At 39.6% G+C, this 25986-nt stretch overlaps 3 protein-coding genes across 5 annotated transcripts in view; 1 reads left to right on the top strand and 2 right to left on the bottom strand.

Annotated features, from left to right (window-relative positions):
* znrf1 (zinc and ring finger 1) overlaps window positions 1-10665 on the bottom strand; it is a 50644-nt gene extending 39979 nt beyond the window's left edge. Inside the window, exon 1 of the mRNA XM_028041247.1 lies at window positions 9161-10665. Coding sequence (XP_027897048.1) covers window positions 9161-9554 — 394 coding nt within the window. The 5' untranslated portion in view covers window positions 9555-10665. The remainder of the gene's footprint in view (window positions 1-9160) is intronic.
* Window positions 10666-14218: 3553 nt separating this feature from the next.
* ldhd (lactate dehydrogenase D) lies at window positions 14219-19965 on the bottom strand. Of its 2 annotated transcripts, XM_028001364.1 has the most exons (11): window positions 19447-19960; window positions 18755-18867; window positions 18494-18635; window positions 18148-18289; window positions 17858-18017; window positions 17583-17782; window positions 17311-17439; window positions 16961-17088; window positions 15613-15703; window positions 15172-15283; window positions 14219-15039 (listed from the first exon to the last, which is right to left on the bottom strand). In XM_028001364.1, the coding sequence occupies exons 1-11, from the start codon at window positions 19537-19539 to the stop codon at window positions 14859-14861; spliced, it is 1491 nt and encodes a 496-aa protein (XP_027857165.1). In that variant the 5' UTR covers window positions 19540-19960; the 3' UTR covers window positions 14219-14858. The 2 variants fall into 2 exon arrangements, with proteins under 2 accessions (XP_027857165.1, XP_027857162.1); XM_028001361.1 differs by having other exon boundaries at window positions 17583-18017; window positions 19447-19965.
* A 473-nt stretch (window positions 19966-20438) lies between these two features.
* On the top strand, window positions 20439-25262 carry fam169b (family with sequence similarity 169 member B). 2 transcript variants are annotated; one of them, XM_028001377.1, is made up of 6 exons: window positions 20442-21296; window positions 21379-21464; window positions 21929-22094; window positions 22671-22853; window positions 24047-24177; window positions 25129-25262. In XM_028001377.1, exons 3-6 carry the CDS (start codon window positions 21941-21943, stop codon window positions 25180-25182), a joined length of 522 nt encoding a protein of 173 aa, XP_027857178.1. In that variant the 5' UTR covers window positions 20442-21296; window positions 21379-21464; window positions 21929-21940; the 3' UTR covers window positions 25183-25262. The 2 variants fall into 2 exon arrangements, with proteins under 2 accessions (XP_027857169.1, XP_027857178.1); XM_028001368.1 differs by having other exon boundaries at window positions 20439-21464.
* The last annotated feature ends 724 nt before the right edge of the window (window positions 25263-25986 follow it).

The raw sequence follows: 25986 nt of genomic DNA, 5'->3' as shown, positions 1-25986 counted from the left end.
GGCACAGAGATGTTGTAGAAACATGAATGAGTGTTGTAAAAACCCCTCAAATCTGCTTAGGTTCCAGTACCAAGCTGCAGTCATTTAATGCGGCCCGTTGTGGTGCATTTGACCTCCGACCGGCACTGGTCCAAAGATAAATGGGAGGCGTCTTTACTGCTGCTGCTTTCTGCATGCGCGTTTAGCAGAGGATGCACCCCTCAAGGCAAGGCAGGTAACTGCATTACTGATGCAGCTGCGGCGCTGTCGGCGGTTTGAGTCGTGATTAACATCGGCCCGCGTCTTTTAACATCTGAAAAGAGGTCCATCAGACACACACAAAGACAAACAGAAACCTCCGCAGCACCTCTGGCATCTTAAAAAGAGAATCTGTTCTCTCTCCTGAAGATCATTTGGTGCTCTTACTCACGTCCATGTTCCCTTTTTGTCCTCACAAACACAACAACGGTCTAAGAGCAAGCAGAGAGAAGACAACTGTGGCCTGTGTGATTAAGAGCCATTTTATTTTTTTTAAATATTCGAGAGGAAAAGATACAGCTCTCTCCTGAGATCACATCGGAGAATAAAACAAGTATTTTTGTGTGTGAGCTGGTTGGTTTATGGTGCCTGAGAGAGAATTTGTTCCACTGTGGCTCTGATACTAAAGCTGAATTTCATATGAACTGATACTTCAGGAAAATGTGGTGCTGAAGTGTGTTGTTCAGTGCCTTACAAAAGTATTTATTGAAAAGTTAAAATTTCAATCTATTTTACTGGGATTTCATGTGGCAGATCAACAAAAAGTTGTTGATGGTTGTGTGAAATTCTCATTTGTGCTTTGATCTGGACTTTAACTGGGCCATTAAAACACATGGATAGGTTTTGAATTAAATTATTCTCTTGTGGCTCCAGCTGGATGTTTGCATAGAGATTAAAAAGTCTTATTTCAGTCTCATCTATTTCAGAGCACCTTCTTCCACGTTTGCTGTCACGCTGCATGGCAAGCCGTAAACAGGATTTCAATAATTCAACAATCATAGCACTCTTCCTTAAAGGCCAGATTTGTCCACAGCGCAACTAATAATTGTCTCGTCAACATATCTGCCCATCAGAGCTGTTTGCACTAGCAATGTGCAAAATGACATGTTCTACTGACAATCTGTTTCAGCAAATAATGACTTTTTCTTTTGTTTGAATATCTATGTTCTCTTTATAAAACGAATCATGATTTGTTCTTCATCTCTGGCTAATATTAAAAAGTGTTTCTGATCAGAAACATGTTATTGGGGTGGGAAAAAAAAGGAAAAACAGAACAAAGTTATAGCAGAGCACAGTAATCTATAGTCATGTTTTTAAACAGGTTTGGCTCATGCACCGCTAACAAACTTTGATTCAAATAAACGAGATCCCTCTTACAATTTCGTATTCTGACTACTCTTCATGGTGCATCCACACATCAAGTCAGACATTGCTTGGTGATTTCTCACGGTGGGTTGAAATTTTGAATATCAGTTAAAAGTCTTTAATTCATGGCGGTGGAAGTGGGTGGAGGGGGGTGAAAACAGAGCAATGCCACATGATTCTCATAGTCTTTAAATGGAAACATCTTTTTATTTTTTCGAGATGGTCTCCTGGAAGCAATAAGCTGCAGAGCTCTGGAATTCCCCCAAATCAAACATTTTGTGTGTAAATATGCAACTGAATCATGGATAAAGATGAGAGGAAAAAGCAAGAGAAAAAATCTGGTCTAAATGATTATGTGTGTATTTATGGCAGAAGACAGCTACAGTTACACATGTGTCTTAAATATGCTGGATTTGTAAATTTAGCACCACAATACTTGTAATTTTCGCCTAAGGATCATTGTAATTTTATAAAGCAGTCATCCAAACAGACAGCAAGTGTGAGAAACAGGATGTGGGCTGAACTGTGCTTTTTGTTTGCGTGAGCAAATAACTATAACTGTAACTATGTCAACCGCAGGATTTCTCTATAATCGCCAACAACCACTAAGTGAATACATGTGAAGGTCAAAGTCTGTGTGTTTCTTCTTGGCTATGTCTCTTTAGATGAAAACGTGTCTAAATGTGTTTTCTTTACACTCTTGCGCAGAAAAATATTTCTAACGGGAATGTGAAGACCAATACATACGGGATTGCTGTAGGAATTCAAACCAAAATGAAGCCAAACGGATGCAAAGAGCTATACAGGTTAACCCTGACCAGGGTCACCGGGGCACTGGTGCCTACTGGCTCTACAACGGGAGAAAACTCAAGTAGGATCTGAACCTGTCATGAGTCCAACAGAGACAAATGCTAGGATGAAGATAACTTCAAAAACAATATACTTCAGTTTGGCAGATTGGTCATGAAAGGTTAAAAAAATATATTTGTGTCGATGCTAAGTCAAAAAAATTCTTTGAAAAAGAAAATTGACCATGGAAGATGGTGTCAATTTCCAGAGTTCATCACTTTATTCTATCCCTGTCAAAAAATACAACTCCTCATTACTGAAAAGTTAAAACTTAAGAGCGGTTCAAATTTAGTTTGCTGCTCTTTACTTTAGATTTGCTGCATCTGTATCACAATATAGGTTTTGTTAGATGTTACATTTCAGTGTTTTTATCTATATAGTCGATGTCATCTATTTTGGGGAGTGCACCAGTCCCTCAACATGATGCTGCCACTCCAGTTCTTCACAGTTGGTGTTCTCAGGTATTTTCTCCAAGTGTAATAATGACCATGACGGCCAAATATTTCTTTTTTAGTTGAATTAGATCGCAGGACATGGTGGCTAAAATTAAGGGCCTTTCTCCATTAACAGATTTGTAAACTCTAATCTGGCTTTTTATCCTGCATTTACTTTAATTGTAAGTGTGTTCTCTGGCTACGTTGCTACATGTCTCAGTTCTCTGTGAATAAAAACACACTTCTTCTAACTTTAGCCGAACAACGCAAACACATTCGTCTCAGGGACTTCGTCTCCTTCATGAAAAGTTTGATGTATGGACATTCTCATAGTGTTTTATTCATTTTAATAATTCTTTGAACAGATGAATGAAGCACCTTCATCTGTGCTACATAATCAGACATGTAGTTTCTGAACTTGACCCAGACTAGGGAGCTGCACAATTCTCCTCCTGATGTGTTGACTGATTTTGTGAGAGCTTTTAATGATGGAACAAAAGTTGCCTACATAAAATTAATCTTCGTTTAATTTAGTAAGTAAAGCACGTTTTTAACCTGTTTCATTTTGAAACAGTAGAATTAGAAATGCAAGCCTCATTATTTGTTTAAACCCATGAAGACATGTTGACATACTTGGTGCTACAAGACAAGCCACAGAAGTTTTATTTTTTCTTTTTGCAACTGCAGGCTGCTGAGCCGCATCAGTGATCTCAGCGAAATAAACGAGGACCCTGCGACTGAAGCAAAGAATTGTAGCCAGGTTCCCCAAAAAAACTGTCTGGACTAGATATAACTAAAGTAAAAGGTCATGCTAGCGTTCACAGCTCAAGTTTTGATGGATTAAAAGCGGTAAAACTCATCAGAGAAGAAGCAAATCATTTGTAACAGATTTAACGTTGTGACATTTTGGAGATTGTTTAGATTGTATCTGGCAACTACAAACAGAACGTTTCTCACTTTTATGATGAACAATGTGAGTCCTGCACACCTTCTCCACTGGTCGTCCACGTCTAGTCTCAATGCTCGTCACTTTGTCATCCTAGTGGACTTTTGCTCTTTTACATGTCATGCAGCATCTCTAAAACATGTCAAACTTTACACTACTTTGTATAATCCACAGGGTGCTACCTCTCTCTAATTTCAGTCTTTGGATATGAACAGAGTGTCTAACGTTCCCTCAGCATCAAGACTTTTGAGATGTGCTTAACAGATTTGGACATGTAGTTTCTGAAATGTTTGCCAATTCCTCTTTGCAAAACAACTCAGGCTCAGTCCAGTTGAATAGGGATTGTTGTTAGTCCCTATTCAATTGGACAACCATTTTTTTAGTCTGACCACAATAGGATTAGATATAGGAGTGCACCGATTTATCGGCCAGCTGATTTATCGGTGCCGATTTCCTTAATTTTTGGAGATCGGCCGATTTTTACATGTGAAGCTGATCTTATCCACCGATCTTATCTAGCTTGACAAAGGTCTATGAATTGACCACCGTCCTCTTTTGCTCTTCGGTGAGAAAGATTTGATTGACAGATCGGCCCACCAAGTTATGTCTGCACATTTACAATTAACAATAGTGACCCCACTCTTGCCAGCTCAACAACTTTCTTGCTATATTGAGCAACATTTCAGACCAAAGAAACTGGTATCGGCTAAAATCGGAATTGGCAGGCTAAGCTTTTTAAAAGATCGGTAATCGGCGATCAGCCAGAAAACTGCAACTAATTAGATATATACTTTTACTAGGCCATTTTAAATCAATCACATGCTTCAATTTAAACTGTACTGACAGTAACTGCAGTTAGTTCTAGTTGTTTTGTGAACTTGTAAATGTAGCAATCACACTACGTCGCAGCTGTTTTCACTTCTTTGACAGCTCAGACTTTTTTTTCCAAATCATATCAAGTCAAGTCAAAATTTCTTTTTTTTCTATATTTAAAACAACAAAGTGCAACAAATATATAAAATCACCAGTAACTCTCAGAGTTACAATACAATAAAAACAAAACCAGGTAAAATAAGATGCAAAATAACCAAAATAGGTATGGCAATTAATACAATGTGATGCATCTCTCTGAAACTACTGTAAATCTTTGTTGTTAATTGTGTCTGTAACTGAGGGGATCTTCCAGTGGTCTATAATCATTACTCTTATTATTAGTTGCTATTAGTTGTTGTTTTGGGTATCATCACAGATAGTGTAAGGCCATAGTTGTTCTGGCTCTATTCTACATTATTTCTTCTTTCATAAAGGTGATTTTTTTTTTCTCATCTCGATTCCCCAAATTATGTTTACTTGTGGACATTTATCTTGTTTGCTTCATGATTTTAAATTTGTAAGCCTTCTGTCTCTTTTTACATTTCATTTGGATCCCCTTGTAGCTATATGTGTCTGTTTTTAGTGCCTTTGGATTACTCCTGTTTTTCTCTGTGTTTCTGTTTTGCATCGTTGTCTTGTTTTGAAGGCTCTAAAGAACCTCGAGCTCCTAGGCCCATCAGGACTGTCGGTAATCCTTTGTGCTGTGTGATGGAGAAAAGGGTATTATTTTGCATTTTATGTGGGATTAAAAGATCTTAAGACGTCTTAGGTTTAACCCGGTGAACTCTGCAGGAACTGGGCTCATCCACAAATGCCCTCGGCTGCTGTCCAACTGTAAATCAAAGAAGCGACTTAGCTATTAACACGCTGCTGCTTACTGCAGTTTATTTATTTGCTAGTCGCCCCTTCATTCAGCTTTGCAATCGAACATGCACACCTTTCTTAATTTCATCAGTTTTCCACCGACTCCCTCCCTTGCTTTGGAGTTGTTATCTGCCTCCATAGATATGAAAGCACATCAGAGTTGCTAGCCAATGTAAGAAGGGCAGAAACAGCTGAGATGTTGACGTCTGACTTGCTATCATCCTGCTGTGAGCCGGTCAGGGCTTTGGTAATGAGAGCCTGGGGACCTGGCCTGACCTGCTGCATGCATGTGAGAGAGGAAGGAGAGGGTGTTCATAATGTTGCTTGGTTACTTTATTCTGGGCATTTCAGGATATTTGATTGCAGTGGAGCCAGCTGCAGGGCGGCCACATTTGCAGGGATAATAAAAGTCAAGCGTTTAACCACAGTCATGTGGATCTAAATAACATCATTACATGCAAATTTCTTGGAAAATTTGCACCACCGATGGAAGCCGGACTCTGCATCATATGACCATTATTTTGGTTCATATTGAGCTCATTTAGTTTTTATTAGACAGTATTGGTTGTTTAGTTGGCCCCAAATTAAACTGTTTATATCTATTTAATGATCAGCTATGTGCCAGATACTAATAAATAGAGTTGACTTCTTCTCAATAGATACTAATTTGGATGAGATTTTATTTATTTTTTTTCTCATTACATAAAAAAACTGTAGACAATGTATTGATTCAAGATTTATTCCCTTTTAAATTTTTTCACAATCGTTGGAAACTCCAAACTTCAATGTATTTTTATGGCCTTTTATAAGACAGATCAGTAAATAGTGGGAAATAAATGTGAAGTGTAAGAAAATTCACAAATGCTCTTCAAAATGGTCTAAAAATAAAAATCTAAATAATGTGGTTTGCATGTTTATCCGACCTTGTGAATCTACCTTTTGTTTCACATACAACTGCAGTAATTTTGGAGTATTTCTCTAGCAACTATGTAAATTTTTGCCCATTTTTCTTTACAAAATATCTGAGGCTCAGTCAGATTAGATGAAGAGTGTCTGTAAACATCAATTTTTGAGTCTTGCGACAGATTCTCAACTGGATTTAGGCCCAGACTTTGACTAGACACTTCAAACACATGAAAATACTCTGATCTGAATCTTATAGCCAAATCTGGATGCTGGTTGTTTTGTGTGAATCTCTGCTTCAGTTTCAAGTGTTATGCAGCCTCAAATAGGTTTCTCCTTTAGAACTGAACTGCACTTAGCTCCATCCATTTTCCCATCAGTTCTGACCAGCTTGTGTCTCTGGAAAAAAGCAACCACACATCTTGATTGCAGTTCCACTACGAATGTGTGAAAACATTGTCAATTTTCCACTTATGTTGGAATAAAAATGTCAAAATGGCATTGTTTCCATTGAATAAGAAGCGAAGTTCAAGTCACACGTGAATAGATACTTCACTAAAAAACATCTGTCGCCACTTTCTCCTGCCACTTCCTGTCATCTTCTTTGTCTTTTCCGTCAGAAGTAACATCCGGTTGTTGATCACATGGCTTATGTGAGGCGAAAAAGTGTTTCCATTGCAGTTTTGTAAAATATGGTCATTTTGATGCCATCAAAAAACCACCTCATCCCAGCGCAAAAACTTAAATAGAAAAATGTGTTGTTTTTTTTTTTATTAAGCAAATTTATAGCAATATAGCAATCAAGTAACCTACTGCTACCATCATGTGTATCCACAGGGATAAAAGTGTAGGGTAATGTACAGGCATACAGAGTTTAGGTGTAAAAAAACAAATCTCATCTCATCTTAATAGACTATCTTCATCCACATGTTTACTGCATGTAGCTTCTTTCTTTCAACAATGAATTTCTTTTTACCACTCCTCTGGAGCTTCTCCAGTCTTACTATGGACCTCTGCTCTCTGATTAATGTGTTGCATCATAGGATGGATCGAACGGAGCTCTGTGAGATATTTAAACCCAGGGATATTGTTTTATAAACTTACTCTGCTACAAACTTCTCTATATATGTGTCACTAAGTTGGCCGCTGTGTTCCTTGGTTTTCATGAAGCTGTTTGTTCATTAATGCTGTCAGACAAACCCAGAGGCCTTCACAGAACAGCTGGACTCATAATGAGACAAAAATTACCTAAAGGTTTATTCTATTTAATAATTACGTGACTTTTAAAGAAAGTTGTTTGCATTTAATTTTTAAAGGTGGCAGAGGACATATGCATCAGGTATACAAATTTTTATTTTTTTAAATCTTTTTCAGCATTTTCCACCCACTTCACATGTACACTACTTTCTGTTGATTAATCATATAAGATGCAGAGCAACAAAATACAGTAAATTGAAGATTGTGGTTGCAGTAGAACAATTTGAAAAACTGTTCAAGGGGTATAAATACCTCTGCAAGGAACTTTAGATTTTAGGCTTAGCTGCGGTCCATCTCCCAGTAAGGTCAGCTAAGGTTTACCCTGTGCATGTACAGGCCTATATTCGTGTCTGCACAGGTGTGTTCACTCAAAAACAGAGACATATTGGAGAGATAAGCGAGCTGAAGATTAGCGAGCGGGAACAACGCTCTCAACCCTCGGTTCTCCAGCCTCGCCCTCCTCCATCCCGCTTTGCCCTCCTTCCACTCTAATCGCACAACTAATTGACTCAACCAGATTTGGCAAGAGGCTTATTAGTGTCATTTCACACAACAAGGAATGACCTATGCATATGGTCCTGCGGTGACAGTCAAGAGAGGAGCACACTCTTTACGGTTAGAATCCAATATGACCTATAAACAGCTCGTCTATAACCAGTGTTACACTGGTCTCATTTTCAGCCAAAATCTGCAGAAGGAAAAAACTGGGATATACTTCATCCCAGTGTGTGTCCAGCAGATGCAAGAAGAAGCAGATGTTTCAGTGCCTCAGCTTTCCTTTAATGCAGTGAATATTAATGGCACCGCGTTAGTGTTATTCTGCAGCAGGTAAATAAAGAGTGGGTGCTTGGAAGCATCTGGCGCCTCCAAGGAGGGGAGCTGGGAGTCAAGGGGGGCCAAGAGAGTCCATGGTGTAATCAAGTAATTTGCATTTTAAATGCAGATTTGTTTATGTCTATGAGTTTGATGGAGGGAAGTTGAGTTACTTTTTTAAAATTTGGCCTGTTGTTTTGTTGCTGCTCTCTGTGCCAATCCTTCATCCCCCTTCATATGATAAAAGTATTTGTATTTAGTTATTTTTTAGTTTGTGATAATAATATAATAAAATTACTTTCCTTTTTGATGAGCAACTCCAACATTCTTAAATGACCCCTATCTAGCCATGCATTTTAACACGTTATACAGTGCATGACCTCTGCTTGTAATAGGTTGTAGGGGGAATGGCCACATCCCCAGCAATCCCTATCATTTACATGTTTTTTTTAAATATTTTTTTTATTTTATTTACAAATATAGGCCAAATATAAGCTTTAAGACAAGTCTTTTTTTATTTATTTATTTTTAATCTATTACTGCCTATGTCACTTTTTTCTCCTTTATATTTCAAAAATACTGATTCCTATTCCCCAAACCTGAAGTCAGCAATTTTTAATTTCTATTTTTTAATTATTTTTTACTATTTATCAATATAACATTGAGGCAACTCTAATAATTATATTATAGCTATCATTGTTTGCGTGCCATTCACAGATTATTTGAGAACCCCCATCTAGGCACCCCTTTAAAAACTTTTTGGAGCCACCCTTGTAATAAATCCAGCTGGGTTTGTGTGTCGGCGTGAATAGATGTGTGTTTGTGCGGCAGATCTTACCGCTGTGCGCGCTGAACCAGCGGGGTGCAATGTGCAGGGGTAAGGTGTCAGCCAGCGACCCCCGGGACCCCAAATAGAGCACCCCGTCCGTGTGATGCCCGCCGCCCCCAGAGTCCTGGTAGCCGGTTCCGTGGGGGGCCGCCGTAGTGCCCCCAGACCCTCCTCCGGCTCGGTCCGAGTCCGTCCCTCTTGGGGTGTAGAAGCCGAAGGGCACGGCGGGACTGTGTTCGATGCCCATCCCGGCCACGGAGCTCACCGAGCGGCTCCGCAGGCCCATGGTGCCGCTCGGCCGGTAGTGACCAAAGTGGGCCGAGGGTGGCACCGCGCTGTCATCCGAAGAGACGCCGGGAAAAGCACCCCGGGGCCGCCCTGCCGTGCTCTGCTTCCCCCCCATCCAAAGCGGGAGAGAAATGGGTGGGGGTTCTGGGTGGCTCGATCCGTAAAGGGGTCGAGAAAGCCCAAACAGGCTGTGCCCCCCCTTCCCTCCACTCGTTCCTGTCTGTCTCTCGGCCTGCCTGCCTGTCTGTCTGTCTGTCTGTCCGTGTGTCTCAGCAGACTCGTCAGCTCTGACTCTCTGCAGACGCAACAGCCCGTTTCCCTGTCGAGCGGAACATGAGCCAGCCCTGACGTCTGGATTCACCTCACCCTCAGACAAATTAATATATTATAATTAAAATAGATAACCTCGACACAACCGGAGGGGGTGGCTGCCGAGCCGAACCAAATCCCTGCAAGGTTAAACAGATGCACGCCGCTCCCCCGCGCCGTCCCAGCTGCTTCAGACGGCTGAATCACCCCGGCCGGTCCGGATCACAGGAGCGCCGCAGTCTTTACTCCGCCGCTCTCCACTCATCTGATCTCAGACATCGTGACAACTGTTGCTGTCTGTCTGATCGCCAGGAAAAAAAATAAAAGATGGTCTGTCTTGGAAATAAATGACGTCGTCACCGAGCGCTGGTCCGGTCCGGTGAGCTCCAACCAGAGGACACTTCTTCTCCTCCTCCTCCTGCCCCCCTCCCGGGAGATCGGGGTCACAGTGAAGCCGCTCCCCTGCGCTCAGATCGGGCGCTCCTCTCCGCTCCTCGCCGCCGACGCTGCTGCTGCTGCTGCTCCTGACCAGACAATGGACGCGCTCAGTGCGCAAGCTCGGATCATAAACACAGACAGACCGGGAGACGGTGCAGCAACACTTTGTTTTAATTCCTCGACATGGGATTGGCCTGGATTTTTCTACGTGTGGGGGGTCTCATCTGCTGGATCAGACAGGAGGCATTTCAGGATAACCTGCGACAGGTGTGGTGAGGCCGGCAGGCACCTGAAGGTGAACTGGGCTACGTTCTTGTGCACCAGTGTTTGGAAGAAGAAAGTGTGAAAAGATGTGCGAATTGCTTTTATTACCTACTTCCCCAATTGAAACAGCTTCCTGCTAAGTCAAGGGCTAATTCAGAAGAACCACAGTTCTCAAAGGCATGGACAGACGAGGCCCCATAAAAATAAAAAAATAAAAAATCTATTTTGTTATTGGTCGTTTATCAATAAAAAAAAATCCCAATAAGAACTTTTATTTTTCTTTTGTAATATCTATCCCCTTTTTTGCTTATTGCTAGACTTAAATGTTCATATCATGAAGCAAATGGGATGGGAGAACTATCTAATCCTCCTATCTGTTAACAGGTTGTGCCAGTCCTGGCAGCAGGGACTGTCATATGTCTTTTACTTCAGTGTGATGTGGCCCACTCTTCTCTGCAGAATTGCTTTATTATGGCCACTCTGGAGGGCTTTCCCGCATGAATGGCATAATTGAAGTCATGCCAAAGCATCTCAAATACAATCAAAATGTGGTGGCAGAGTCATTCTAAACACAAGTCAATCTCCTTTTAGAGGAGTCAAAAGACTTGAGCCCACAATGGCGATTTAACTTCCAGCAGAGCAACAAAGAACCAACCACATAGCAGAATGATCTGAATCAGAGTATCTTCATGTGGTGGAATGGCCCAGTTAAAATTCAGTCAAAACCTGAGTCTAATGGAGAAACTGTGATCAAATTTATAATCATATTTTGCATATTTTGAGTTTTTCTTTCCCCAGCATCTATGTGTGGAGTTTCATTTTAAACTAATAAACTTAACGGGCTAACATCCATTCTAGTAATTTTACTATTCATAAGGCTACAGTTAACAATTATTTTAATATTTGAATAATTATTGACTTTCAAAAACTCTGAAACATGTCGATGGAACAACAAACTGATTGACTTATTTATATCATACAGACTGTATATATCCAATATAAACTAATGTAATTTAATATTTTATCAGTAAGTTAAAGGAAAATCTCCAGCAAAATAAACTGACCATTTGGACAAACCGGATAAACAACAGCTAACTTTATCAGCTGAAGCCATAAAGTTATTTATTATATTCACACCCCTTTACTTGTCCACATTCTTTAACGTTATATTTACACATTTTAGTGAATTGTATCTGAATTTTGTGATATAAAAGATGAAGTGGAGTGTTTTTAAAATGGAAAGAAAATGATGGTTTTGAAAATCTCTTGCAACAAATCTGAAACGTTTGGTGTGTGTTCGTATCTAGCCACACCCAAGTGAATAACTTGCTGACCCTTTACAAGTCCTTTGGGGTATGTAAAGCTCAAGATTTTCAATTTTCTTCTTTTAAAATCAACAATGTCTGAACATAAATTTTCAAGCCTCACCAAAGATTCTTGAATTAAATTAGATTGGGACTTAGACCAGGCCAATCCAGGTGCTGAAACTACACTGGTCTAAAACATTCAAGTGGAACTCTGGTTGTATGTTTGGGTTTGTGCTCTGCTGGAAGCTGCTTCAGTAAAGCTGATCTTTTCAATGCAAATAAAATACACAGATGTTTGTGACTGCTTTTCTTTTTCTTTTTCTAACCCTACTTAATTATCCAGCTGGCAGGTTTTGTTTGAAATTAGGAATTTTATCCTGTCTTCTGGTTTCTATGTTTGGTTGAGTGTTTTACTACTTGCAGGTCTCTTGCAGTTGTCCTGGTATTTCTCCCCAATAAGGTAAGCTATTGTAAAGTCCTTACTGTCATGCAGAAGGTGTTAATCTGTCCTGCTATAATGACAGTAGGCCTATAAATGGTCTACTCTATGCTGCTCAGGTATGTAATCACACTCGCAGACTCAAATAAACCAAACACAATCCGCTCAAGTGGGTCTCATGTAAATTTAAGAGCCTGACAGAAAATAAATAACGTAAATTCATCCAGAGAAAGATAGCAACTTTGTTGTGTAGAAATCCTCCCTCTGTTACATTCTTGCAATCTTTTACAAAGTATTACCTGCTTTCTCTGACTTTCAGTAGGTCACTCTAAGGTTTTCTTTCAATCCCTGAACATTTACAGAGGAAGGTTTCCTTGTTTATTTAATCCACCTTATTCTGACACATGAATTATTCAGATGTAAAAAGGCTCCTAACCTTAAACATTGAACCAGTGTTGTGTCTTTAGGCACTTTGTTACTCAATTTGATTTTACTTTTTGTACAAAAAAACATCAAATATAACATAGTTAGACAGAAAACTGAATTTTAGCACTGGAAAAAGCTGTTCTGGCGCTGCTTGATTAAACCTTTGCATACTGAAGCAGCCTTGCTGCATTTTCCCTGTTGCTTAAGCAAATCAGATACTGTTCATCTGATTGGCGCAGTTGTTTTTCGCAGCCCTTCTTCCTTTGCCCTCCACTTTCCTCATTTTTAAATCCCATGCTGCACAGTAAGTATGCTGCAAAGCTCTGGCACAAGGATGGGTGGTCCAAGTCCAAAGTAATACTTTGAAAGTCCTTCATTTAGCCTGGAAAAACTGTGATCAATGCTTGTTTAAAACAAAACTTAAAAGTCTGGCTGCTTGGAAGCAATACATAATATTAGAGGTGAACATTCAAACCAATGAGGCATGAGTGGGTTTAAAAATGCCTACCTTGAAACTACTGTTACAGTGAGAGGTGCTGTATGGAAGACAACAGTGCTAGTATGCCACTGTGCAGCCGTGCCATATTCTATCAAAGATTTAATACATTTTCTAGCTGAGTTTCTAAACCACTTGAGATATTGAGTGTCTACAGTTGATCTCTCTGTGGCTGATTCTGTGCGATTTATTTCTCATGGGTCCATGTTAGATAAATTTGTGCCACTTTATGGTCATTTAGGGGCATTTTGCATCTATAAGACAGAGCTTCTTCAAGATAAATCATTCAGTGATCTGTGTCTGGATGCACAGGGGCTGGGAGCTTTTACAAATCAATATCAGTAATAAAAACAAACTGTCTATAAACTGAGAGACAAATTCAATATTCTTCAAAGATTTTCAGAGCAGCCCAGAAGCTCAAACTGTTTGTTTTAGGAAAACTGTCTCATTCCAAATCTCCACTTAGCAGCTGACCCAACCAGTAAGTAACCACGACAGCAAGAATAAGCTTTTATCATGTCTGTCTTCAGGTGGACTTATGGAATTTGTCACAAATGGAAGAAATGCTGACACCAGTTGGTGGAACAGAGTACTGCAGTGTCAACAAACGCTTCACTTGGGTTTGGATTCGGACTTCCAAAAAGTGGATCATCCTGAGCTAAAGCTTTTCCTGGGTTTCTGCATTAACACAGACTGCAGCTAACTGGTGTTTACTCCAGTATCTCTGTTGTTAGTGATTAACAAGTAAAAATATTCACATCTTGACTATGAAATTCTGCCTCAAAAATGGAGTGATTAGTTTTGTCAAAGTCTATAACTAGAGATAATTTTTTTTTTCATGTCGCCTTGTCTTTAGTATCTTGTGTTGGGAACTTTGGAAATTTTTTAAGTTTCCAGGATCGAGTGATGCAGTAACTCTTGCAAAAACAATCTTAAACACAGAGTGTATGATACGTGGACACAGTACATTTCAGGAGGTGGACTAATTCTCACATTTTCTGTGAGAGGCATTCTAGGTGTGGCTGTAATACATAATCATCAAGTTGATGATTACGTATTTCTGTTCAAATGAACAGAAACAACAACTCACACCACATATGTACGTTTGGGATTTAATGAATCAAATAGTCACTTTTTGATGCCATTCTTGAGAAAATTCTAATCAAAAGTATTTATTACCTTCCAGTTAATCAGTGAAAAGGAAAAATCACTTCACTGTCATTTATATACAAGCATCAACCTCTTATTGTTTTAAAAATAATAGATATAATATTTGGGTTTTACTTTTGCTTCCTATTTACAAACATAATTCAAAGGATAAAATTACTACATAAAATTTAAAGTCAGCAAAACTAAAAACACTGCGGAAACTTCAAGCTTTAGTGAGACCAAACTAATTCTGTTGTAGCATTTTAAAAACACTTTTACAAATGAAATAAAACACAATAACATATTACAAACATCAACAAGGCTTTAACTGGATGTCCTCAGCAACAGTAATACAATCTCATTATTTGATGTCACATTTTTATCATTTCAAGTAATTAAAAACAAAAACAGCAGCTACATTTTTTGTATTCTTCTGTTTTCCAGGTGCCCTGGCAACCAACAGAAAGTACAGTGGCAATAAATCTTAAAATTTTCTTCACTGAATTCTGATGCACAACTACACAGACAACCTAATGAATTTTTTTACTCCAATCTTATGCCATACTCTCACCCTCTATAGGGGAGTTCAGTTTATAACTCTCCTCTTTGGAGGATTTTCCCAGGATTCATCAGGTTCCTTGGGTCCAAACTATCCTTGAGTCCCTTCATGACCTGAATGGCCAGAGGTCCCACCTCCTCACACAGCAGCGCTCTCTTTCCTAAACCCACACCATGCTCTCCTGTACACGTACCATCCATGGCCAACGCTCGCCTGCAGAAGAACAAAGAGAAAATTAGATTTTCGCATATCAATGACCTAGAGAAGAAACACAGCCAGAAAGTCAGACAATCACAGATAGCAGGCATTGGTTCAGGTTTGGTTCAGCCCTCAGAGAAATGCTACCTGGCCAGCCTCTCTGTGAACAGATGGACCTGGTGCAGCTCGTCTGGATCATTTGGATCCACAACCATCAGACAGTGGAAGTTGCCATCACCAACATGACCTGCAATAGGACCTGAAACGGGATGTGTTTATGTCCATTAAGCAGAAAAGACCCAGTGGATGTCTTATGTGTGTTCATTTTTATTTCAGTTGGATTTGTTAATCAATCAATCAAGTTTATTTGTGTAGCACATTTCAGCAACAAGGCAGTTCAAGGTGCTTTACATCATAAAGACATACAAAAAAAATACAAAGTCAGAGAACACACAGTCAACAATTGTCTTGTACGTACACTGCTGGTTAGGTAAGTGATAAAACTGAACTAGGTTGAATGCACTTAGAGGTTTGTTTTGCTAAAAACCTCTAAAACACGAGAAGTTCTTTCTGATGTCCTTCTCTCACCTGTCAGCCTGCTCTCAAGCAGGTCCTTCTTTGTCTCCACGATAATCTGAGGAAGTCGCGACAGAGGGACACACACATCTGTGGAGTAAGCCTTCAAAAATCACACACACATATACAAGAAAGATAAGGTCACTGTATCTGAATGGCTCTAAGCAGATGTCTGCTGCAATCTTTAAAATTTAAACTATTAATAGAGGGAGACGCATAAATGCCCAGAGGGGAGCAGTTTGCTTCTGATTTGGATAAATAATGAGCAAGAACAGCAGCAGTCAATAAGACACCAGAGTTATTCTACAAAAATAAAAAAGAGGAAACCCTGGTCTCTACTTCACCAGGCCTTCACATCTTTAAGTTTGACTTGGCTCAAATATTGTATATATTTAACTGACAAGTACTGCTTATAACTTTAGGAAACAAAACTTTTATTATATCATAGTAATAGTTTTTTTTTCTTTGTCAAAATAAATTCATCAAAATTCTGCTATAAATCTGAGCGTAATGCAGGGTTGTCAAACTCCAGTCCTCAAAGGCCGCTGTCATGCAACTTTTAGATGTGCCTTTGCTGCACCACACCTGAATATAATAATTAGGTCATTAGCAAGGCTCTGGAGAACTGACCTACACAAGGAGGAGGTCATTAAGCCATTTCATTCCAGCGTTTTGTACCTGTGGCACATCTATAAACTGCAGGACTCCCGCCCTTGAGGACTGGAGTTTGACACATGTGGCGTAAAGGGTTTCAAGAAAACCTCTTTCTCACTTCCCTTTGATGACATATGGAAAGAATCAACAGTGAAATCGTAAGAAATTTTGAAATATTTCGATGATACATTTGTCATTCAAAACTGTCTTACATATATTGTAATATTACTGATAACAGTTGGTATAAACTTGTTAAGTGATTTTTACCATTTCAGGAAATCATTCAGCCACTTACATTGCAAACATTTTGAGAAAATGCCTTCTTTAAAATCACTAGTTACCTTATGAGTAGGAATATGTATAATGATAATACTAATATATTAAGTTAAAAAGAAACTTTAATATAGCTTTTAATTGTATATTGTTTGACTGCTCTTCTATACAAAGCTAGATAGAAATATACTACTTTAATATGTAACTGGCCTCCATCTTACTTGATGGAAAAAAACTGAGTACACTAAAAAATCAAGGGCCATACTATGACAAGCGATGACAATGATTTCTAACAATATGATTATACTGTTAGCAATATTTGAGACTATCGGTTATAAATTGATCTAAGGTTTGGTATAGTCGGAAATGCATCACATCTTGATATGGTTGACTTTTGTAATGTTGCATGTTTCAATGTCCTGATTAGTTTTACCTTGCAGCCCGGTCTCAGTGCCTGTGCAGCGTACCAGGCGTCATGGCGAGCTTTCCACAGACGGTTCCTTGTTTCAGCGTCTCGAGCCCACTGAAAGTCTGACCCTTCATTACTCTGTGTAATCTCCTCTGCAGAAACACACATGGAGACTGTAAGTGTTTAATTTTTCAGCATGACTCTTGATTTTTAATCAAGTAATTTTCATTAGCTGGGTTCTATTCATTGGTTGCCCAAATATCAAAAAATAAGTAGTCTAAGCTTTACAATCACAACAGCCGATCTGTGTAACACGTTTGTAGCTAACAGTAAATGTCAGAGAAATTGTTCCCGTTCAACACTCTCTCACACACCAGCTGTGCTGACTTGTTCTTCCAGGCTGCGTTCTGACCCGTGGAACTCCAAGAACAGAGTTGGGGTGACGGGGTAGGACAGAGAGCTGAACTTGTTGCACGCATCAATCATGACATCATCCAGAAACTCTGAAAGCACAAACACACAATGGAAATGGGGAGAGAAAAGGAATACAAATGTGATATTCTACATTTTGCCAATTTATTGAAGTCGCTTTATATTTTGTAGATGTCAACTTTTAACAAGTAGAAGATATTTGACTTGTCCGCACCGATACGAGCAATAGGGACTCCAGTTTGCAGGATCTGCACGGTGCTGTCTACAGCGGCCTGGACTGAAGGAAAAGAGCAGACAGCCGACACCATGGCCTCTGGGACGCCATACAGCCTTAACGTGGTCTTGGTAATGATCCCCAACGTGCCCTCTGAACCCACAAACAGGTTTGTCAAGTTGTATCCTGCAGAAGTTTTTCTGAAAACAGAATAATAAGATGATGAAACTACAACAAGCAAGGCTAGAGAGTGTATGTGATGGTTGACGCTGTACCTGGGACGCCTGCCTTTCCCGGCTGTATGTATGACTGTTCCATTAGACAAAACCACCTCTAGGTTCATGACGTTTTCTCTCATAGTGCCATAACGCACAGCGTTTGTTCCCGAAGCACTGGTGGCAGCCATGCCACAGAGGGAAGCATCAGCTCCAGGGTCTAAAGCCAACGTCCAAGAAGACAGCTAGACAATAATCCACTAACTGCCCAGATACAACTGCACAGAAGTTAACATTTAATCTGTAAACTGTGATTCATGGAGTATAAACTGGGAGACTGTGTGACTGACCCACAGGGAACCATAGGCCTGTGTCCCGTAGGTAGGCATTGAGGGCTTTCCGGGTCACACCAGGCTCAACGGTCACATCGAAGTCCTCTGGGTGAAGGTTTAAGATCTGATCCATGTTCCTCAAACTGAAGCAAACACCACCCTAAAAAAAAGAATCACAGAGACACATAACAGAAATATTTTTAAGATTTTTTTTCACATAAGAATGCACATGCTGGATTTTTTGTTTTCAAAAACAGTTATGTATTTAAAGATTAAAACCAAAGCCCGATTGGACGTGCTGCTGGAAACAGGAACTTTTTATCAGAGATGCATTCATGGGACAAATACTGACACATGCTCTCACCTGCACCGCACCAACCCCTCCCTCTAAGCCCGTCCCAGTGCCAAATGGGATGATGGGAAGGTTGTGGTCATGACAGACTTTTGCTAGAGCACTGACCTCCTCCACACAGCGCGGGAACACAACCACATCTGGGGGTCGACATCTGCACAGAAGTAATGCATGATTCAGATCATGGTCCACCGTTTACAGAAAAGAACACACAATTTTATTTTTATTTTTACAGCAGTGCTCTTAAGATGTAGTAAACAGAGAACTTCTGACCTGTGCACAGACTCATCTTTGCCATGTTGTTCTCTGATGGCTTCGCCCAGAGAGACATTGTCCTTTCCACATATACTTCTAAATGGAGAGATAACCTTGTCTACAGCAGCTTTCTGAATAAATAACACACACATTTAATAGTTTCCATTCAATAGGCCTCAATCTGTTTATTTTCTTTTCTTTAACTGGTCAGTGTTGTCCCTGACATTTAACTATATATTTCACTTTGCTAGCATTGAGAATAATTTAGGGACATTAGCGAAGCTGTGGATAAACTACTCTTGGCTGCAGGCCAGAACTATACCACCGAACCATCAATGATTTGATGCAGAGCCAACGTCACGTGCTTAATATTAAACCCAATCACAATGGCGGACCAGGAAAAACGTGTTAGGTCATGACAAAAATAAACAAGCTGTCTATTCTATTCCAGAATAACAGATTCTAAAAATAAAAGCAAAAAATAATTAATAAACAATGCGCAAATTGAGAGAATATCTTAAGGTGTTTTTTAAACATTTTTACACTAAAACCAAATGCATATTAAGTTAAATAATTATACATTTATTCACATTTAAATATACAACCTTCCTCCGACTTTGGGAAATAACCTTTAATACCCCTGGTTTCACTTTGTAAACGACCTTCTGAGATAAGGCTAAAAAAAAATAGATAAAACAGATACAACTCACCCTGCCGCTGTTTTCTAATGTTATGCTGCGATACTGAATGAGATTCCGCCGAAGAGAAAGCAGCCTGCGGCTCGGCGTCAAATAAAGCCACATTGTTTACCTGTGAACACGGTTCCCGACTCGTTAAGTTCATAATAATAATAAACAACACAGAGAAGAGTTTCCGCTTTTGTTTTTTCAAAATAAAATAAACACAAATCAGACCTTGACTGTCGCCTTGATTATTTTTTATATTTGATCTTTTAAAATCCTACTGCACAATTAATTAAAGAAAAACATGTTTATATTCATAATCCATGTTCTTATGGTGTGTTTTCCATGCACAAACATATGTACAGTAATTGCTACGGAAGCCTAGAGCGGACGTTTTACGAGTATACTTTTTCCCGGTCGTTTTCCTGAGGTAATCTCGAGAAAACCTTCGTGGAAAAAGTATATGCAGAAAACGTTGTTTTTCTTTAAATAAAACTCAGTTGTACATTTCGTTTAATTCATTTAAAGGTCAACTCTATTCGCAGTAAATAGAGTTGACCTTTCATTTATTTATTTATCTATCTATTTATTTATTTATTTATTTATTTATTCATTGCTAATGAAAAAATAATAAAAGGAAAGTATTTGCTTTTATTCCCTGTATGTTCTTCTGGTCACCAAATGAGAAACTCTGTTTTTTTTTTTTTTGTCGGTAGATGGCGCTGTTGATTGACGCAAAGGTGGGATCAAAGGTTAGGCTTACCCCAAGACTGTAAAGGTAGAGCTTACGCATTATTATGTCATTTTAAGCTTACAGAATATGTGATAAATATTCGCTGTCTTCGGCTGAAGACATCTGTTTTGACGTCGTGACGTGTTGTTTGCACTGCCGTCGCTATTATCAGACGCGCAGCTGTTTATTGTAGAAAATGCCTCGAAATCACAAAGTTTTGTAAGAAACACCATGAAGCGCAAAAATTATATTACAATTATTGACTTACAATGTTTGAAACGTTTTTTTAATCATTGTTAGACTGAAATACTTGAAGACTGCAACATCTGACTGATTGACAGAAATTATGGCAGCAACAAGAAAACAGTCAGTTCAAACAATTGAAGCTGTTGCAAAAACCTCTTCCAGAAGTCCGTTCAGACTGTGACAAAAGGTTAACAGGTCTAAAATGTAAACAAAATGTCCAGGATTATAAAAGTGAAACATGGTAAAAGCCTGGGCCAGCTAGAAAGCTAGAGTAAACTACTATTGTGAACTCTACAAGTCCAGCTGAAGGAAATGGGATTTGCACGTTGAAAAACCAAAGAAACAGAAACAAAAGGAGCTCCAGATGGGAGCCTTTATCCCTAATGCACAGGTGGATCTTGTTTCCAACAGTACAAAAGGGGGTTATTTACAATGAAGTCATTTTTGGGGAGAAAAAATATTCTGTCCACCATGTACAGAGCCTTCTAACTTCTCTGCAGGAAATCCAAACTAGTTCCATGAAATAACTTGAAAACAGTCTGGATCCCAAATGAAGGGGAAGTTTCAAACGTTGCATGACTGGGCTCCATCCTGCAGTGCTGATCTGTCAGCTGCTACATAGGAAGGCTGGATCCATGCCTCAAGGATCCCGAACTGTCAGAAAGGCCAGAGGAGCTGAAGCAGAATATAATTATATAAAGACAAATAATTGACAGAGCTTCATCTCTTCTACTCCTGTTACAAAATGCAGCACCACTCACATTGTTTGTAATCTGTTGTCATTTTCTCGTGTAGATTGCTGTAACACCAGCCAACATCAGACAGCTCCAGCTGTTTGAGGACGAACATCCTGCCTGTACTGTGCTGGCGCTTCACCCTCCACATGATCAAACACAGGGTTTGGAACCAAACACGGTCTTTCACCAAAAACGCCATGTCAGACGCAGACCAACTCCTACCTCTCTGTTTTCACCTTATAGTCTTAGCTTTATACTTGCACAAGAAGTGGTGGCCATTGGACGACGTGCTGCAGACCTCCAGTGAATCCAGAAGTGGCTTGCAGCCAGTAAGTGAAACAATTTTAGAATCTGGTGAGACATTATCTCTCACTGGATCTGAAAGAACATTGCATGTAGGACTTCCTACACATTTGTCACTTTCAATATCTATTGAAGGCGTTCCACATTCCAGTGAGTGAAGCATCTCTATAATCTGCATCGGAGTTGCTTCTCCAAGAGCATGTTATGATTAAAAACTGGGTTGCAAAGTCAGATTCTTTCAACACTCCAATCAAAATCTGAATTGATTTTTCCTTCATGATCATGGAACATTGTATCATAAGGCAAAAATGATAACAATGTGAGTGAAAGGTCAGTCAGGTTTTACAGAAGTTAAAATAGTCTAAACTATGCATTCTGTTTATTCATATTAAATCAAAAAATATTTGCTAATAGAAAAAAAAAACACGTTTTAAACTGTTAAATTGTTGTTCAACTTACATCAGAAACTGAGTCGGCACGTCGTCCGCAGGTGCAGTCCATCATGGAGAGGTTGATCGTGTTCCTGCTCAGTCAGGTGGTGGAGGGGCCTGGGTCACATGGAGAGGTGTCGTTCTCCCTGCATCCACCCACAGAAACCTGCAAAGTGCTGTGGAAGGATGGACAGGCGGTCGGCTTCTACACCATCAAGCACAAAGGTGGGACAAGTTGGGGAAGACCAGTCAGTTTCCATTAACAAAACAATTTCTGCAAACCTGAAGGGAGGATTCAGCTTGTGAATTTATTATTAAAGTTTAAAATGTTCAAATAGAAGACGTGTAAGCAGTGCTCTGCCACAGTTGGACGGAAAGTGATTCCTGATTTTCGGTAGTTTCTTCAGACGGAAATCTGATATGTTTGGCCTGCATTTGTATTTAGTCTCTCTGATTCAACACTTTGAACTCACTTCTGCTGTAAATAAAACTGTAAGATTTTGAAAGTATGCCTCTACCAGCGTGGCACTTAATGGCGACTACAACTTCAGACCATTCTTCTTTGCAGAATAGCTCAAGCTTAGCCAGATTGGATGCAGAGTAACCATGGAAATCAATTTTCAAATGTTGTCAAATTTCATTCTGAACCTTCACTGAGCCACTCCAACTGAATATGCTTGATCTAAACCTTAATACTGTTGTTCAGCTGGAAAACGTCTAAAAACTTGAAATGCTCCTCTGAAGTGAAACATCCTGTGGTCAAGCAAAAGACAATAAAAAGTATTTCCTGTGCTGTTTCAGGCAGACTCTGTGACAGCTGGAGCAGCCGCTGCTACCTGCTGCCTGTCCTGGACACTGTGCTGGTGAGGAGAAGATGCAGGAGGAGAGGCTTCGGCCTTCAGATCCTGCATGACTTCTGCTCCTCCTTCTCCTCGGAGGAGTTTCTCGGAGTCAGCTCTCCCTTGTCGTCCGGCATGGTGGCAGGTCAGCGTGTTTATTTCAAATCTAAACCCCTTCCTTGCATTCTTTTTTGTCTTTGGGAAGAATGTTTTGTGTTTTGTTGGCGTATTAGGCAGACAAAATGGATATTTCAGAAGACCTGTAATAATTGCAATGGCAACATTCAGCTTTACTTGGAAATGTTCTGACATGCTATTGTCACTGGGAGAAACTCTATTAACGCTATAAACTATTTGCATACTTTTCATTTCAAACATTTTTTTCTTCTTCACCATGTCGATTATCCATGAATGAGGAACAGCTGGTAACTTGAGTTACCACTTGGGAGTCAGGGTGCTGACAAAAAGAACAATTGTTAATAAAGTGATACATTTTTTGTCCCTTCATGTCTCACTTTTTGATATCTGTCATTTACTGTATGCAGTGACATTTGGCTTGGATGTAACATAAAGTTTCCCATATGGGCACCCTTATTAAAAAATACCTGGAGACCAGAGTTCGGAGTGACGGTCATTCACTGTCAGACTGCGGTTGCATTTTTTAAATATTTTATGTCTTAATGGCTAATAGCTCGTAGCACAAAGACAGGAACTTTAACGGCCTCTCTCTGACCAGGTGGGGAGCTGAGTCAGTTCATTGCTTTCACCTCCAGTTGTTTTCTGGCAGGTGAAACGTCCTTAAGGGACAGTTTGTTAAATACTCATTAGTTATGACTGTTATTCCTTTCAACTCTTACCACAGGGGGAGATTCAATATGCCCCCTGTTTAACACCTCTATCAAGCAAAACACGATAAATTTAATGACTTGGACTCCCACCTTCTGCTTGGTTCGTTTTTTTATCTGCAGATAAAGCAGATTCAGTCATGCATGCTTGAAACATTGCCCACATTTGTCTGTTTAATGGATCCCAGGGTAATCCAGCATGCATTTGTAGCAGTTTCCAGTAACTCCTGCTTTATTAATGTAATCAAACCTGCATGTGTGGACAATTCTGCAGAGTGATGAGGTCAGAAGGCAGCAAACCCCTAGAATAGATGGTCAGGTTATCTAACTGTAAAACCTGCACGGAACATGCTTAACCCCTGAGGGAGGAGTGTATAAAAAAGACTTTAAAGAAAAAGTAAAACAACAAATTATGAAACTAAATGTTTTTAGAGCCTCATGCAGAATGTTGAAGTTAATTTAAATTTTTTTTTCTTTTTAACACTGTATTTAGTGATCAGGAAGTTCCTGCAGCAGCATGAGGAACATCGGGTGCGTCTGTATGAGGTGGAGGCTCCAGGAGGGTGGAATCAGAGAAGAAACATCTGGCTCAACATCCAACTTGGTCGCTACGCGTCTGAGCAGGTGAATGGCCCTTTTTCTCTCAGAGCACATTGTTTCTTATCATGGACTTACAAGAAAACAAAAACAGTAAAAAAATAAGTACATACATTAGTCCGCACAATTACTGAAGTAGGAAAATCAGTGCTCTACAAGTACAGCTTGCCCCAAGCTTATTGACACCCCTGGTGCAATGAGACCTAAAATAAATAGTTTTATTTCAGAACCAAAACTACACTGAACATTTTTAAAGAGTCAAACATCAAAGTTTTCAGGGAGTTTGTCTTTTAATGAAACTCTGGTGGCCTCTCTGGGTTCTTCAGCAGAACAGTGAACCAAAGCAGACATCTACATCGACACTGACTGGTTTAGTTGCTAGAAACCTTCTTCCATGACCATCTCAGTCCCCAGACATAAACCTTATAGAAACCTGTGGTGGGGTGATTTGCAGAAAGGAGACCCAGATCTAAGGACGATATAGAGGACTTGTGCAAAAAAAATTTTAATTAAAAAAAATACTCAAAGATCGATTTCTCTCTAACCTCGTCAAATGTAACATGATCAAAGTAAATGGGATTCTACAGTTTAACCCATAACGAAGCCATGGCCTTCGACACCAGGGACTGCGTATAACACAATAATGCCTTAGCAAATGTACTCAAGTTAGGTTTTTCTAAACTCTACATTGAGATTATACTGTACTAGTAGAGGCACATATAGGTTATCTTGGCTTCTTAAAAGTTCTTCCAGGAATCAAATGAACAAGAATTCTGAGATCACTGGGAATATTATGAGTAGCGGTCAGATGGAGTTTATCATCATGGAATCCACTGATGAGTATAGAAAACCCCTCTGTTTTTAAATGTATACATTGCATGAGCTGAATGTTAAGAATGATGGGAGTGGTTTGTAATAACAAGAAATCGAATTAAAACATGTTATATGCTTTTTAAAGCTGTTTCTGTCCACCCACAGACTAGTCCAGCTGTCCTGACCCCAGTCAGCCCTGTAACTCGAACGCTCCCCTGATAACGGCCTCTGCTCAGCTCTGTGATATGAACCAGGAAGATAACTCCCCGAGCAGCGAGCTGTATGGGACAGGATGTTGCTCTTCAGTCCGCACTGATATTCTGGGTTTTAAAGCTCCCAGGAGGCCCCAACGTTTAAAAGAAAGTTTGAAATGGAAAGAAGCTTTGTCAAGCATAGAAAGCCCAGAGGAGATGCAAAAAAGGTCCAAAAGAGCCAGAATATCCATCAACGAGTAAAATCACAAACTTAGCTCATTGCACAACATCACACTCGAGCGAGAACTGTTCTTCTCCTTGAGTGTGAGGGGCGCATGAAAAGGCTTTCAAATATCAAAATGAGAAAAGCTGCTCTGTGCAGATTTTGTGTTTCTGAATTTCTTTCTTACTCAAGACAGGCAAAACATTTGAGCTTTTTGGAGTTCACCTGTTCCATTTTCTGTTAATTCTGTGGTAATTTTACCCCCTACCTCTTTCCTTATGTTTCTTGTATTTCTGAATATTTAATTATTTTACCTTAAATGTCCTGTTTTGGTGAAGGCAACTCAAATATCATCAGATAGAACACTGAAGATAGATAGATAGATAGATAGATAGATAGATAGATAGATAGATAGATAGATAGATAGATAGATAGATAGTGTTAAGAAAAATTATTATTTTAGTGCTAAAAATACAGTTAATCTTACAACATGTGTAAAGGTATATTAAGCACTCTTATTTGAAAAACAGGCTTTGTGTGACCCTTCGAGATGGGCCAAAAGGAGACAAGCAGGCCCTTCCACTGTCTGGCAAAGATCACACAAAA

This window comes from Xiphophorus couchianus, chromosome 2, assembly GCF_001444195.1.
Source record: "Xiphophorus couchianus chromosome 2, X_couchianus-1.0, whole genome shotgun sequence".
NCBI classification, from domain to species: domain Eukaryota; kingdom Metazoa; phylum Chordata; class Actinopteri; order Cyprinodontiformes; family Poeciliidae; genus Xiphophorus; species Xiphophorus couchianus.
This window is presented reverse-complemented; position numbering and strand designations above follow the sequence as displayed.

Coding starts and splice junctions, on each gene's coding strand:
- fam169b (XM_028001368.1), top strand. CDS start 21,282: ATGATCAAACACAGGGTTTGGAACCAAACACGGTCTTTCACCAAAAAC. Junction 21,465..21,928: donor CCAGAAGTGGCTTGCAGCCA/GTAAGTGAAACA, acceptor CGTCGTCCGCAG/GTGCAGTCCATCATGGAGAG. Junction 22,854..24,046: donor GTCGTCCGGCATGGTGGCAG/GTCAGCGTGTTT, acceptor CACTGTATTTAG/TGATCAGGAAGTTCCTGCAG.
- ldhd (XM_028001361.1), bottom strand. CDS start 19,539: ATGTGGCTTTATTTGACGCCGAGCCGCAGGCTGCTTTCTCTTCGGCGG. Junction 18,868..19,446: donor CATTAGAAAACAGCGGCAGG/GTGAGTTGTATC, acceptor TTATTTATTCAG/AAAGCTGCTGTAGACAAGGT. Junction 17,440..17,582: donor AGTCCCTATTGCTCGTATCG/GTGCGGACAAGT, acceptor TTGTGCTTTCAG/AGTTTCTGGATGATGTCATG.